The sequence below is a fragment of the Frieseomelitta varia genome, unplaced genomic scaffold (assembly GCF_011392965.1).
Source record: "Frieseomelitta varia isolate USP_RPSP 00005682 unplaced genomic scaffold, Fvar_1.2 scaffold_544, whole genome shotgun sequence".
Taxonomy (NCBI): Eukaryota; Metazoa; Arthropoda; class Insecta; order Hymenoptera; family Apidae; genus Frieseomelitta; species Frieseomelitta varia.
In genome coordinates this window covers 1-14864 of record NW_025110306.1, presented here as the reverse complement: position 1 = coordinate 14864, position 14864 = coordinate 1, and the positions used below count along the sequence as shown (strand labels likewise).

Below are 14864 nucleotides of genomic sequence, written 5' to 3'. Positions count from 1 at the left end.
ACCCTTCAAATTTTCTTTTCACCTCGTAGGAAATATTCGGTACGATAAAATATGAAAAAACGACGAGACAGATATTTGTGAGAAACGTTCAACACACTCAACAGTAACATCAATGTGTGTGCTTCAACAGTGGTAACACTTCGTCGAGACGACCAATTGCACAGCTCAGGGTATTTATTCTAAATGAAAGTTCCTATGTCTATTCTGAGTAGAGAGATTATGTAACGGTTAATAACACTGAAAGATATCCCATCGCTGTTTTTAGAATCTGAAATAAGATTTAAATAAGATATTTGTTGATTTTTAAAGTAACAATTCGGTGATACACACGCTACTGAACATTTCCATGGAAAAAGTACTAAATTTGCCTGCTGTCAAACGTAGTGGCCGAATGGATCTGTTCATAATGAGTAGGAGACACTTGGCTTCAGGGGGTGAAACATTGTACCATTTCGATTCATACGCGCAGTCGCTCAATTCTTGATTCTGAAACATCCATCGTCTTTACGAATTTGAGCTTTAGCCATCCGTTCTTAATTTAAACATAATGTACACACGTTGCTTTCATAACTATTTCAATATCTACAGAAAGTCTTTTTATATATTTTAAAATTTCAATAATTATCATGATTATCATATTGACCAAATATATATTGGATATTAGCAGCCATTTGTCCATTGTAGTAATGTATTTAAATGAACATTAAAAACCTTAATTGTGTAAGACCATCTATAATATTTATTACAAAATGTTTACATATTAAAGGTATTCAATCTCTATAAAAATTTGAAATTGGCTTGATATTGTAGCAATATAATCAAGACAGTCGTTCTTTATTCCAACATTAAATAATTTTAAAATTTCTTCAGTCGTAAAGTTTGAATATTTTCGTGTATATATAGCTTCAAGTCATAGTTCATACAATAACATTATATGTCACAATTTAATTACGGATTAATTGCTTTTACAAATAGAATTGCTTACTTGAACGAGGAGCGTTTCGCCTATGTAGCAATAGAGATATATGTGCACGAGGATGAAGCTGACGAAGATAACGATGTGAACCATTTGGAAGTTTAAAATTCCATTTTCGTTTTTAAGTATCACCTTAATTCAATACCTGGTTATTTCTCTGATGTTACAACAATGGATGATTAGAAGTATCGTAAATGCAACTTACACTGAGAAGTATAAATCCTTGGAGACAGAGTTCAATGGTGCAGAACAACAGTTGGAGCAACAACATCATACTGTAGCACTCTTCGATCTTGGCCGCAAGTCTTTAATGAATGAAAAAAAAATTTGTAGGATTACTTTTAAAGCAATTTGATGATTGGTATATTAACATGCAAAGCGTAACGAGCACTGAGTAATTTAATTGCTAGAATTTTGTACATGAATTGTTCACAATTTATGCAACAAGCGAATAATTCATTATGTTAAGTGTTATAGATTCATATCCAGAGAGTGCATTAGTCCATGGAATAGAAATTGAATTTTTTATTAGTATAATATTTTGAGTAATAGATTTTTAAAATATCTGAATGTTATTTGTGTAAATCCATTGAGTATCACCTCAGCAACTCTTTGAAAAATTACTAATGTGGTTAGATAAATTGTTCACCCGTTCAGTTGCTCGTGTTTGTTGATAATCAAAGCCAGCTCCTTTTGAAACTCAGTTATGCTTCTACTCTGTCTGTCATTTACTCTGTCCATCAGCCTTAATAATTTCTTCTTTAAAATCGCAAATTGTCCACAAATATGCATGATCAACATGGCAATGAAAGTGTCGACCGTAGTATAAGCAAGAGTGTCTGAATATCCAGCTATCACTTGAGCAGAATTGATTATTAACAATCTTGATGTTGGTCGAATATCAAAAGGAAAATATGCAGGATATATGATCAAGCGATCCTGGTTTACGCTTGCTTTGTCTGTCACACAGATGGTAAATATTCGAAGAGTTTGGTATGCAATAAGCATCGTTAAAGTTAATATCGAACACCACACAGAAATAAATTTAGCAGGTTTAGCCATCTTCAACATCAGTGCTTTTTCCTCTTCCGTTTTTACTCTATACCAGTCATCGTAGAAATATTTGACTACGGGCTTCAAAGCTGGAAAATATAATAAAATTTAATATTATAATAGTATTTAATATTATAAATAATTTGTGTAATACAAATAATCTTGTAATATTACAATGAGAATATTAATAATGATAATATTAATTGACGATAATAATATGATAAATAATATATATTGATAAAATAGTGATTTTTATCCACTTATCATTAACTAAGAATATTGTTTTTTATCGCTCCAAAGATGTGTTCATTTATGTATATTAGTTATTTCATTTACTAATTCATTGATAAAATTAGTATAGAAATTTCTTTATAAAAAGTAGTGAAGAAATATTTTGTACAACTGTGACACGTGACATGAATTTAAATGGAATTAAATAATTGTAATTATTGTGGACAGTTAGTGGCAAATTTTGTACGTACATTTCTTGTAATACCAAGCGTAGATAAACTTTACCATCGCGTTTGCACCAGGTAAATTGGCCATCGTTAGATTTTCCATCACCAGATCAAGATTTCCTGATATGAAGTATAGATTCACATTCTCTGGTAGAATTGCAAATAGAAAAATTGTGGACAACAAGAATAGAACTTTAAAGTTTTGCAATCGTTCGTCGGTTCTGGTCGGTTCCGGCCAAACGCCGATTAATTCCATGTTCCGACGATTCCATCCTAAAGCTAGTTTCAGTCCTGAAATTTTGTAAAATATTTCTTTGAAAAATGTTACGTATTAATTATATTAATATTAACATAATATTTGCCACTTTACGAGATAACGCGGCGATATCGAATCTTCTTCCACAAGTTATAAACATTCATAGAAAAGAGTATCATGTAATTCCAATATTTATCTAATAGAGAATTTTATTTATTTCTGTCGAACGATTCGTCGAATTGATACAAGTCAACAGAGACATTTGTGATAAAAAGAAGGTGAAGTTTTGAAATATGTTTAAATTAAACGAGAACAGAATGAAATTCACGAAAATGTAGAAGCATAGGACACAAAATGGTACTTAATTAAACAAGAGCACAGTCTCGGTAAAATTCACGAAGATCATGAGACATAGATGACTGAATGGTACCTGTATCGTTGTCCATTGGGGGCACACGCACGCGAACTGATCAAATGACTGTAGCGAACTGTCTTGTTCTTTATATGAAAGAAAAGCGCATGCTCCTCTTGGTCTCCCGTCTGTAAATGTAGAACTTCTAACTAAGTATCTAGACTTCGAAGTGTAGCATCTGCGAGGGTGACTATAATTTTTTAATCGTCTTTAACAAGAAACTGTCAACTTACCGCGTATCCCCTGTCTTCTGCTGAATAATTGATCGCATCCGTCCAGAAAGTTTTTCCATGCCACTTCGTTCGTCATTTTCATTTATCTGCTACTGTAGTTGGTTACTAATTGTAAACTAGTTCACGTTTGTGGGTAGATGTACTGCTTCGCAGGATATTGATAAAGGTAGTTTAGAAGATTCTGAATTGACTTCGATTTTGATCTTAACTTAAAAGTTGTTGAAAAATTTAATCAACCTTTAACTGACCGAGAAAAAGAAGATTCTTTACACTATGATGTGTGACACTCTGCACGGTACAATTATTAATTTTTTCGTTACGATGGTATAGAGTCAATTATGAAACTAAAGAATAAATGGCGATAATTTATTTATTATATTATATTTAAATATTTGTTTAATTCTTTCTTATCGATCTCTATTTAATACCGTTGATAATTGGAATTAGAATACCTCTGATATATTCTCTTTCTATCGTAGGCGACTAAACAGAAAACCAAGCATTTTAAAAATCTCAAGAAGTTTACGCTGCAAAGAGCTATGTAATTGAAGTGCTTGCGACCATTTGGCCTTCACGAAGAACGTCAAGTGAACTCTCGAGAAGTACTCTGATAAAAAGGAGTATTCCATTTGCCGACGTCTTACAGAGGAAAAACATGGTAAAAGTGAATGAAGCTGAAATTGTCCAGGAAACTGGACAAACCACCAAGAATACTGGAAACTTAGTGGGGAGCCCAAAAGGAGAAGGACATTGAACTGGAAAAAACATGGATATTGAAAAAGTGAATAGAAGAAAAATTATAAAAAAAAAAAATCACCATCCGAAGAATAAAAGCAGCAAATGGGACATCAGCATGAGGATTAAAAATGGCCTTGAAAGACTGAATGGACCTCATCGTGGCTATGAGAGACTCCTGGAACATACATAGAAGCAAATATTGGAAGATGTCTTTCACTGTGCATTGCACATAGAGATACTTACTTTTACATAACATGTAGCATTTCATATATGCTCATCTTACCATTTTTTTAATAATTGTAAAACAAATGTACAATTGTTCAATTCATGTTTTCTCTTTTCAGTGATTTAGATTGTTTTAATATTAGCAGTGTAAGCAAAAAAAGAGTCTTTGGCAGAAGTGGTATTTCTACGAAACGTGAGTCCTACAGATATTTCAATGTTTTAATTGTCTTAAAAAGTCTTTTGTACACTTGTACAATCCTTTGCATGCTCCAATGGATCTAGCGTTTTGGAATATTGTTATACATCTTTATTTTATGAGGTTTTATTAAATAATCGTAATATGTATCTCCGAACAGATATCAAAATATTTATTCGATGACCAGTGTGATTTTATAAAATGTTCAACGTGTCGTATCTTTTATTACCATGAACAGGAACAGACATATTACAACCATATAATTACATTACTATTCATCGACCAATCTATCTTTCATAGCTAACAGCACGGAAAGATATCCAGCAGACGTTTTTAAGATCTAACAAAATATTATTATGAACAGTTCGAATTTCTGTTAAAATATAATTCAAGTCCACGATCGTGTTTCACTTACAGCGTTGAAAAGTTCGAGGGAAAAGGGGCTGAATTTCCCAGCTGTTATTTGAAACGATACTCTTGCACGACATATCACTATAATTAATGAAACTGCGTTTTTCGATGGTAGGTCGTACCAATTGCAATCGTATGCTGATTCACTGATGCCAGTGCTCTGAAAATAAATTAATATATCATATATTAAATTAATTTATATGTATTAAATATATTAATTTATATTATACGATATATTAATTATATTAATACAATTAAATTGTTGACATATTGGAATACTAAAGTAGTACAATATTAAGATACTAATAATCATTGAAATATTAAAATATAAAAGTAGAGATAATAGATAATTTTAATATACATCATGTTTTTTGAAGATCATGACCTGAAAGTAATCCAGACATATCTCAAGATGGATTGAATTGTATGCAATGCTCAATTATTATCCATAATAACAGATTTAGCATATACGTATGTAATATAATAAACTCACTTGTCCAAGAAGCATTTCTCCCACGTAGCAATAAATGAAAAGATGCAGCATAGTGTAGATTACGTGTATGATAAAGAATATCATTCCAACAATTGGTACGTCTGCTTGCTCCTGATCTACGGACTAAAAACAAAAAAGAATTTATGTTACACGTTGGTTTCTTCTCTCGTTATTTAATAGTTTGTTTAATTTTAACATACGGTTATCATGCGATATCCAGTGAGGCAGAACATCGCCGTACAGATTATAGTCTGAACAAGTAAAGTGAGGTTGAAGCAATCTTCCACGATCACAGCGAATCTTGATACAAATGTTTTATCAGTTATTTGCTAAATTAACTGACACTTTCTTCGCTTTCAAGAATAATAACTTATATCAGAGTGACAGAAAAGTTCTCCCTTTGTTCGAAAGGAAAGGAATTAATTATTTCATACAACTGAAATTTCTATTAACATATCTGCAGTTGGTTTTCTAATATCTGATTAGAATGAGACAATATTAAAATGAAATAATATTCAAATAAAATAGAATGAAGCAAAAATTAAATTGAGTTAAATTATGTCTCTCTTTAAACATGTTCAAAGAGATTAAATATAATAATTCAGATACTAAAGAGTAACTAGAACAATTTTCTGTTAGCCTCCACTTTTTAAATTATTATTTCTGAAAGTTAATTCTATCTTACTTTTTTTTTTGTTTTACTCTTGAATCGTTCTGATAGAAAATTAATAATTATAATAATATAATATTAGTAGTTATATATAATATAATTATATTATTGTATAATATATAATTATTATATATTATACAATATATTTAATATATATTTATATTATATTTAATATATAATATATATTATATAATAATTTAATATTTAATATATATATATTATATTTAATATATAATTATTATATAATATTATATAATATAATATTAATAGTTTAATAATTAAATCTCAGGTTCTTTAAATTTTCAAGTTTTTCAAACTCAATTGGAAAGAACCAAAATAATATCCACGTCTAACGTCTAACGTTTAAATATCCTTTAGTCCATTAATGACTGACTTCCACCAACCTGAACAACTGATTGTGCCTGTTCACAATGATTCCCAGTCGCTCGTGGAATCTTGTGTAATTATTGCACTTCGTCGAGTTAGCTAGATCCTCGAGAGCCACCCGAAGAACAGTTAATTGACCGCACAAGTGTAACACGAGAACCGCAAGGAACGTGTCGAAGCAAGAGTAGCATATTGCGGTTAGCACTGTGCCCATAAATTGTCCCAGCCACGTGATCTCGAAATTTGGACTCTTGTTCGTGTCGTAAGGGAACGTGGCTGGATGAAGAAGCCCTCCTAGATCGGCTTCTGACGCGTTTTGCATGTTGCTCCAAATTTGTAGCGACATAAAAGCGAGTAGCATGAAATAGGTAAGAGTGGAACAAACAATGGATATCATTCGGCTGATCTTTGCGTTTTTCATCATCGTTTGCCGATCGTGATTTGCAATTGGCTCGGCCCAGTCGTCCAGTATTTGGCTAATTAACAGTGTTAGGGCTAGAGAGATGAAAATTATATAGATATCGTTACTCTTGGAGAATATTAATAGTTAAGAATGACTTGGATTGGGGGATATCGATCTTCATTTGTCGAGAAAATTGTTAGTGATTAGGTATAATTAATTAACCCTTAAGTATTGTAGACGTTGAAAATTAAGTAATTAATTTAATAATAATTAAATCGAGTAATTATGTATTACTCAATTTAATTATTATGTATTAGTATTATGTATTAGTTGGTTATAATACGTAAATATTGGAAAGTATTAAATTACCTTTTTTATAGTACCATAGAACTATCTGCTTAATTAGCGCAAAGACGATCGGTATATTGATGGATAAATTCTCAATTACGTCATCTAGACTGGTTGATTTTAATACCAGATTGGCCGTTTGAGGGGCACAAATAAAAGTGAATGTTACGGAAGTCGTAAACCAGAATATTACACTCGAAATTAGTCGTGATCCTCTGGATATTTTCCTCGGTTCTGGCCACACACCAAGTAACGTCAAATTAAAACGGTTCCATCCCATGGCAAATTCCATTTCTCGTTTCGCACAACACTTCACGCAACATCGAGAATTATAATAATTACAATTATCGAATAAAAATCTGAATGCATTGACGAAATAATATTACTAGGAATACTGAAGATTTTATTTAAAATTGTATAACTAGAAATAGAAAAAGAGATTGAGTGAGAAAGTGAGAAAAAAGAAAATTTTAGGTTTAAAATTTAAATTTTGAGAAAGAGGAATTGTAAAATTTAGAATTATGAAGAGAAAGAGACTCGAAATTATAAAATTCTAAATTCAGGAATTTAGAATTATAGAGATTTATAGAATTCAATACTATAGAGAGAAGAAAAATTATAAAATTATGAAATTCGATATTATTCAATTAACCAATTATCAACAAATCTCTATTTTTCACGACTGTAAATGTCGAATCACTCAGATCATAAAGCTCTCAACGCGTTACGAGTCTGAAAATCAATGTTTCAAAAATTGCAAACGAACAATTCGTGAAAGTAAAAAATTTGTTCACCACGTGAAAAAAGTAAAATTCCGACCGTCCCAACGTTTATTCTACTCTTTATCCTTCTTTCTTCAGCGTGGATGTTTCGACAACTGATTCTCCAGATTGCGCGCAGCCCTTTCGTACCGTTCATTACGCATTCTGAATCGTCTCGCTGGGACTTTCGCTCGGAACTTTTAATGGCCGCAATTTGCATGTTCGCGAAACGAAAGAGACCCTGCAATTCAAACTCCTTCGATTCGCCGGCGATAAGAACGAAGACCGACGAATCTAAATACAAAAAACTACGTTTTTGACGGTCTACCTTCTCCGTGAAACTTATTTTCGATAATAATTATTTTATCCTCGAAGTAACAACAGAAACTTCGCCTCGTGTCCAGTTGCAATTGAAGCACGGAAACTTTCGTCTATTTCGAATCTTTTTTTTATTCGTCTCAGAGGAAACATTCAGTTCGAGCAAGAATCGAAGATGACGAGACAGAAGTTTGTGAGAAACGTTTAATGCGCTCAGCAATAATCCGTGAATGTATATAAAAGACATCGTGTTGTGCTTTAACTGTCGCAACACCTCGCTGAAATATTCATGGACGAAGAGTTGTACAGCTCAGGATACCTAGTCTAAAGGAAAACTTCTATACCGAGAGAATCGAGAGGTTCAATCGCTACCAGCGACTGTTAGCAACACCGAAAGATAACCCATCGCTGTTTTTAGAATCTGAAACAAGATTTGAACAAGATTTCTATGGATCGTGTAGTTTTTAAGGTAACGATCGCGAGGTACGTACGCTGCTGAACATTTGCATAGAGAAAGTGCCAAATTTGCCTGCAGTCAAACAGAGTGGACGAGTGGATCTGTTCATGATGAACAGAAGACACCTGGCTTCAGGGGGTGAGACGTTGTACCAATTCGACTCGTACGCGCAGTCACTCATTTCTTTACCCTGAAACATCCAAGATAGTTCTTCTGTCTCTTCTACGAAACTCAGTACTCGGAAGTGTAGATTTCTAATCGTACTGTCCTTGTCTTTCGGACATACGTTGAACACGCATTTCATTTTTACACGTGCACGTTCAAACGCTAAACTATAATTTCTAATTTACGCGCAGAACGAAACGGGATGTGTTATAATTTAGTTACGAATCGATTGCGTCAACGAGAAGAGTCACTTACTTGAATGAGAAGCATCTCGCCTATGTAACAGTAGAGATATATGTGAACGAGGATGAAGCAGACGAAGAGGACGAAGAAGACCAATTGAAAGTTGTAGATCCCGTTTTCGTTTTTAAGTAACACCTGGTTAATTCATATTTAGTTAGGATCGTGGAACATTGGTAGTACAGTAAACGCAACTTACATTGAGAAATAGAAAACTTTGGAAACAGATTTCGACGGTGCAGAGCAATATTTGAAGTAACAACAGCATACTGAAGCACTCTTCGATCTTTGTAGCTAGCCTTTAATAAGCGAAGAGAAAAGTTATGGGGTTGCTGCTGAAGATTTAACGATTGGAATATTCATATATAAAACATTAAGAACATCGAAATATTTATTAAAATAATATTTTTAATAATAGAATTGAGATGGTAGAATATTACACTGTCAAAGCATTAAAACGCTGGATTAATGAAGATTGTGGATTATGATAATGGAGTGTTGGATTATAATATTGCGACATAAGATTATAAAATAAAGAAATATAAAAAATGTGAAAAGTGAGAGAATCTTTGGAATATTAAATTATTGCAATGTGACAGCATCAATATTTCAGTACATTATGGTGCTAAAATATTCAAATTATGAAGAAATTATTATTAAGGTATCAAATAGTACAAATTTAGCATCTTAAGAAATATGATTATAAAATATTAAAAATTAAAAATTTTTTTAATATTAAATATTAAAAAAATATTAAATAATATGAAATATTAAAAAAATATTAAATATTAAAACTATTAAATATTAAAAATTTATTTAAGAGATCCCTTGAATATCACTAAAAGCTCCTTGAGAAGTTGCTATTATACGTTTGGATTAAAGATTATTCACCCGTTCAGTTGCTCGTGCTTGATGACAATCAAAGCCAGTTCCTTTTGAAACTCATCTATGCCCTTACTCTCTTTCTTATTGCCCATTAATCTCAGTAATTTCTTTCTTAAAATCGCGAACTGTCCACACATATGCATGATCAACATCGCGATAAAGGTGTCCACGGTGGTGTAACAAATAGTGGCTGAATATCCTGCGATCACTTGAGCAAAATTGATCGTTATCAATATTGGTGCTGATCGAATGTCAAATGGAAAATATCCTGGATACAAGCTCAAACGATCCTGTTTTTCGTTCACTCTGTCAGCCAGGTAGACAGTAACCGCTCGAAGACTTAGATACGCAGTGACCATCGTGATAGTTAATATGGAACACCACATAGAAATGAATTTAGAAGGTTTAGCCATTTTCAGCATCGCTGCTTTCTCTTCTTCTGTTTTCACATTATGCCAATCGTCGTAGAAAGACTTCACAATTGGCTTGAAAGCTTGGGATATAATGAATTTTAGTAGGATAGAAGTATTAATATATTTTAAATTTAGTATAGAATATTAATTAGAATATTTGTTAGGTAGAATATTAGTAACAATATTAATAATAAAAATTAATATTCCATTAATATTAAGTATATTCATATCATTATAACACTATTATCAGAGTTTGCGTAACATTAGTAATGTTAAGTAGAGCATTAATATTAATTTTTATCTTCTTAACATTAGTATGTAAGTATTAATATTCCGTTAGATTAATATTACATACTGCCTATTATAATTATTAATATTATTATTCATTATCACTGTTCATATTCATACTTAATATTAATTGTTATCTATTCGACATCGCGTGGAATATTAATCATTATCGCAACAGCGCTACGTTCGTTCATTTATGTTAGTTGTTTCATTTACTTAAACTATGGATAAAACCAGCAATTGCTTCAAGAAATAGTAAAAAGAAGAAATTTAAATGAAATTAAACAACCGTAGCTATAGTTGAAAGTTTTGCAAGTTGGTAGAAAATTTTACACGTACATTCCTTGTAATACAAAGCAAAGATCAACTTTATCATCGCGTTTATGCCAGGTATATTAGCCGTCGACAGATTTTCCGTCACCAACTCAAGATCTTCCCATATGAAAAATAGATTCGCACTCTGCGGTCCAACTCCGAACACGATTATAATGGACAAATAAAGTAGTGCTTTAAAATTGGGCAATCGTTCATGGGTCCTACTCGGTTCCGGCCAGATACCAACTAACTCCATGTTCCCACGATTCCATCCTATGGCTACTTTCAATTCTGAAAATTTGCGAAATAGTTTTCTTTGAAAAATCTCACGTTTCAATTATATTAACATTACATTTGCTAATTTATAAGAAAGTACAGTAAAGAGAAATATATTAAGTGTAGAGGCAGTGTGCAACTATCATTCTATATTAGTCTAATTAGTATAGTCTATGTATAGTATAAAGCATGCAATACTAGATGTAAGGGAAAAGTAATAAGGGAAAACTTGACAACCAAGGGAATTAAAACGGAAAACAAAATGTAAAGAATAATGTAAGGCACTGAGGTCTATTTCTAGGCGTAAAGGCTGAGATAAAGATTCATTCAACATTTGCTACTTTATAGATAGAGATAATATAGAATCTTCTTTCACAAGTTACACTTATATTACTCTTAGAAAGGGATATACTGGATATCGCGTAGTTGGAATAATTATCCATTAAGAGAGCAATTCATTTATTTTTGTCGAACGATACGTCGAAACAAGGACGAAGCAGTGACACTTGTGATGAAAAGAAAGTGAAATCTTGGAACACTTTTAAATTAAATAGGAACAAAGATTCGGTAAAATTCACGAAACTCAAAAAAACACAGATGACAGAGTGATACCTGTGTCGAAATCCATTAGAGAGACACGTACGCAAACTGCGCGATCAAATATGACTGCCAAGGATACAAAGAACTTCTTATTCTTTACGTGAAAGAAAGACTCATTGCTCGTCTTGGTGAGCTGAGAAACTTCCTCGTGTGAAAATGTTATAACTTCTATGCACGTAACCGGACTTCCAAGTTTGAAGAGGAGAGGCATATTTCTTTAATCGTCCTCGTCCGCTAACATGCTGTCTACAACTTGAATACTTACCGCGCTTCGTTGTACTTCTTGTCTACTTCGTTGAATAATTGATCGCGTCCGTCCAGAAACTTTTTCCACGGCACTTCGTTCGTTATTTTCATTTATCTGCTTCTATAGTTGGTTACTAATTGTAAACTAGTTCACATCTCTGGAGAGATATATTTGTGAGCGATAAGGTAATGTAGGAATATTTCGTCTATTTCATTATTACTTGAATTATCAGTATTTATTAATAAATAAATTGCATATTTATTCTATAATTTTCTTCCATTATTTAAACAATGATACGTAGTAAATAAAGTGTTGTTTCATTTTTGTTATCTAAAAACTACACTATCATACATAGTATCTATCATAGCATAGTACATTTTCTTAATCCTTTGTACATTTGATTGAAGTACATGACATAATGATCAAATCTATACTGGTGTCCGAATATTTTCGTGACCGACTGTATATAAATACACAGTTCAATTTCTTCTGCCAGAGAAGTTATTGCAAACACGGATTCTAAGAATCGTGTGACCTAATGTAAACGAACGTGTGACTGCGTGCTTAGTACTTGAACATTATGTACGCTGTTGAGCAGTATCGCTGAGAAACTCGGGAAGCTCGGACGTATATTTCAAAACCTCTGTGAATAGAGATTAAATAATAAAGATTAGAAATCTTTAAAACCAACGTCGAGTGATAGTGAGAGTAAAGTTGTGGTTGCAGGAAGTAGTGCAGAAGATATCGTGCAAAGGAAGAAGGTAAAGGGAAGCTCTGTTTGAGAATATTTTCAAGAAAAAGATGATACAAAGGCGGAATGCACGCATTGTCACCATGAATTTAAAACTAGGTATGCAAGTACTACTGGTTTATTACGCCATTTGAAGCATATGCATCCAAACATACGTACATGTACTAGGAAAGAAACTGAATCGATATAAAATTTGTCGCATGTACAAAATGATACGCGAAAGATTGTTAAACCAAAAGATATAACAGAAGGAATTGCTCGAATGATGGTTCTAGATCTGCGACCTTTCGATATAGTTGAAGGCGTGGGCTTTAACGAATCATTTATTCTTGTTACCAATCCTTTCTCGAATCCCAACTCTTTCGGGAATCTTCATTCTTTCGAGAATTCCGATAAATTCGAGAATCTCGAAATTTTCGGGTACCCGTCCCGATCAAAGAAATTTCGTGTTCCCGACCCGATCCGATATTTCGGGTTCTCGCACACCTCTATGTAATTTCTATATTTTACACAAAATCAAACTACGTTTGCACGGTTAGTTTTTAACATAAAATTCTGTTGACGTGTACTAAATTCTAATTTATAAGTCTATGACATATAATACTAATTTATGTAGAAAATAATTATATTACAGTTAAAAATTAAGTTGCTCGTCTCTTAAGAATAGTTATGCAAGTAACAAAGCGTTCACGTTTAATTCAATAAATAATTTTCGGTGAAGGTGTAATAACTTTACATACTATTAGTAACGTTGCGATGTAAAACTTGCCTAAATCGACATGGTAGAATGTGACACGGAAATTTTAGTCAGGTGATCTCCAAAGCATAGGACACGATAAAGCATTGGATATAGGATCTAACCTAGTTAGTCAATGCTCGTATTGCTTATCAGTACGTTAATATCTCGGCGGAACGAAAGTCGCGGGAAAAATAAGAAAGAAAGGATGACCGCGAAAGAGGATAGCCTAGATGTCAGAACGGTATTCATACATCGACAACCATGGAAAGTACACTTCGGAATAATGAAACGTTTTTACTGTCTTAAACGTATGTAGACCGCGAGAAGTACAGCCCCCTCGTAACCGAGTTATTTTATATCGGATTTCTCGTGATGGGATTTTTCGGAACCACTTGAGCCGAATTACAAAGGACGCTAGACTACAACAACCGAACTTCGTCTTTTCGGACGAAGCTGCAGTTCCTTGACTTGACACACTGACAACGAAAGTTGGAAAATCTACTTTAGTGCAATGCCAGTAACAAAAGTAACAACGAATGAGAGAAAAGCGGAGAGAAGAGGTCTCTGATTTCGTTTCAAGTTAAATAAACGTCGTGTCTTTGTACAGAATGTGCTCACAGTGAATTTACAAATACTAACTATCTTATAATTAACTAAAACTAAACGCACGCTAACTTATAGCTAAGACGCTCGCATCCCACGATGTCACTGCGATATCCCTCGTCGTCCTACGATGTCCCTGCGATATCCCTCGTCGTCCATCGGTGGCCCGCTGGGGGCCCAATAATTTACTTATCAACTAATTGTCCCTACTGTTCAGTTTAGACCGTGAAATAAAGAAAGGAAGGAAATTTTCACGACCTAAACTGAACTGCAGGTTGCGTAGTTCTTTGCTTGATGTCGTTTTACAAACATTAAAGGTTGTAAAACTTTAATGTTTGTAAAAAGCTATCAATTACCAGGTCTCACCACGTGGAGGTGACTACGCACGAGACCCGCCCGTGCCCTAATCCCAACCACCCTCCATTACATTCAAACTGTACTCGGCATTCTGAAGGAATGCCGAGATTTTATTCTACTTGGCCCGGGGTTACAAACAAAGGAGACAAACGTTTCATAGTTCAATCTCAAACTTAAGTCTAAATCTTAA

The 14864-nt window shown here is 33.1% G+C and overlaps 3 protein-coding genes across 3 annotated transcripts; all 3 read right to left on the bottom strand.

Moving 5' to 3' along the window:
- Positions 1–50: 50 nt before the first annotated feature.
- Positions 51–1998, bottom strand: LOC122533626 (odorant receptor 13a-like). Its single transcript, XM_043663521.1, has 5 exons — positions 1626–1998; positions 1182–1281; positions 986–1108; positions 331–486; positions 51–268 (listed from the first exon to the last, which is right to left on the bottom strand). Exons 1-5 carry the CDS (start codon positions 1982–1984, stop codon positions 218–220), a joined length of 789 nt encoding a protein of 262 aa, XP_043519456.1. The 5' UTR covers positions 1985–1998; the 3' UTR covers positions 51–217.
- A 2758-nt stretch (positions 1999–4756) lies between these two features.
- Positions 4757–7603, bottom strand: LOC122533629 (odorant receptor 13a-like). The gene is made up of 6 exons (XM_043663525.1): positions 7281–7603; positions 6526–7003; positions 5652–5751; positions 5452–5574; positions 4963–5118; positions 4757–4887 (listed from the first exon to the last, which is right to left on the bottom strand). The coding sequence occupies exons 1-6, from the start codon at positions 7549–7551 to the stop codon at positions 4819–4821; spliced, it is 1197 nt and encodes a 398-aa protein (XP_043519460.1). The 5' UTR covers positions 7552–7603; the 3' UTR covers positions 4757–4818.
- A 361-nt stretch (positions 7604–7964) lies between these two features.
- Positions 7965–12419, bottom strand: LOC122533622 (odorant receptor 4-like). Its single transcript, XM_043663516.1, has 7 exons — positions 11990–12419; positions 11126–11392; positions 10092–10578; positions 9400–9499; positions 9216–9338; positions 8830–8985; positions 7965–8759 (listed from the first exon to the last, which is right to left on the bottom strand). The coding sequence occupies exons 1-7, from the start codon at positions 12186–12188 to the stop codon at positions 8700–8702; spliced, it is 1392 nt and encodes a 463-aa protein (XP_043519451.1). The 5' UTR covers positions 12189–12419; the 3' UTR covers positions 7965–8699.
- Positions 12420–14864: the final 2445 nt, after the last annotated feature.

What these genes read in the sequence shown, in the direction of transcription:
- LOC122533626 (XM_043663521.1), bottom strand. Translation starts at nt 1,984, where the DNA reads ATGCTTATTGCATACCAAACTCTTCGAATATTTACCATCTGTGTGACA. An exon ending in AAACACGAGCAACTGAACGG is followed by an intron (nt 1,282 to 1,625) that starts GTGAACAATTTA and finishes CATTCATTAAAG; the next exon opens with ACTTGCGGCCAAGATCGAAG. An exon ending in GCGAAACGCTCCTCGTTCAA is followed by an intron (nt 487 to 985) that starts GTAAGCAATTCT and finishes TGGATGTTTCAG; the next exon opens with AATCAAGAATTGAGCGACTG.
- LOC122533629 (XM_043663525.1), bottom strand. Translation starts at nt 7,551, where the DNA reads ATGGAATTTGCCATGGGATGGAACCGTTTTAATTTGACGTTACTTGGT. An exon ending in CTGGATATCGCATGATAACC is followed by an intron (nt 5,575 to 5,651) that starts GTATGTTAAAAT and finishes TTTTGTTTTTAG; the next exon opens with TCCGTAGATCAGGAGCAAGC. An exon ending in GAGAAATGCTTCTTGGACAA is followed by an intron (nt 5,119 to 5,451) that starts GTGAGTTTATTA and finishes ATTTATTTTCAG; the next exon opens with AGCACTGGCATCAGTGAATC.
- LOC122533622 (XM_043663516.1), bottom strand. Translation starts at nt 12,188, where the DNA reads ATGCCTCTCCTCTTCAAACTTGGAAGTCCGGTTACGTGCATAGAAGTT. An exon ending in AAAGTTTTCTATTTCTCAAT is followed by an intron (nt 9,339 to 9,399) that starts GTAAGTTGCGTT and finishes TGAATTAACCAG; the next exon opens with GTGTTACTTAAAAACGAAAA. An exon ending in GCGAGATGCTTCTCATTCAA is followed by an intron (nt 8,986 to 9,215) that starts GTAAGTGACTCT and finishes TGGATGTTTCAG; the next exon opens with GGTAAAGAAATGAGTGACTG.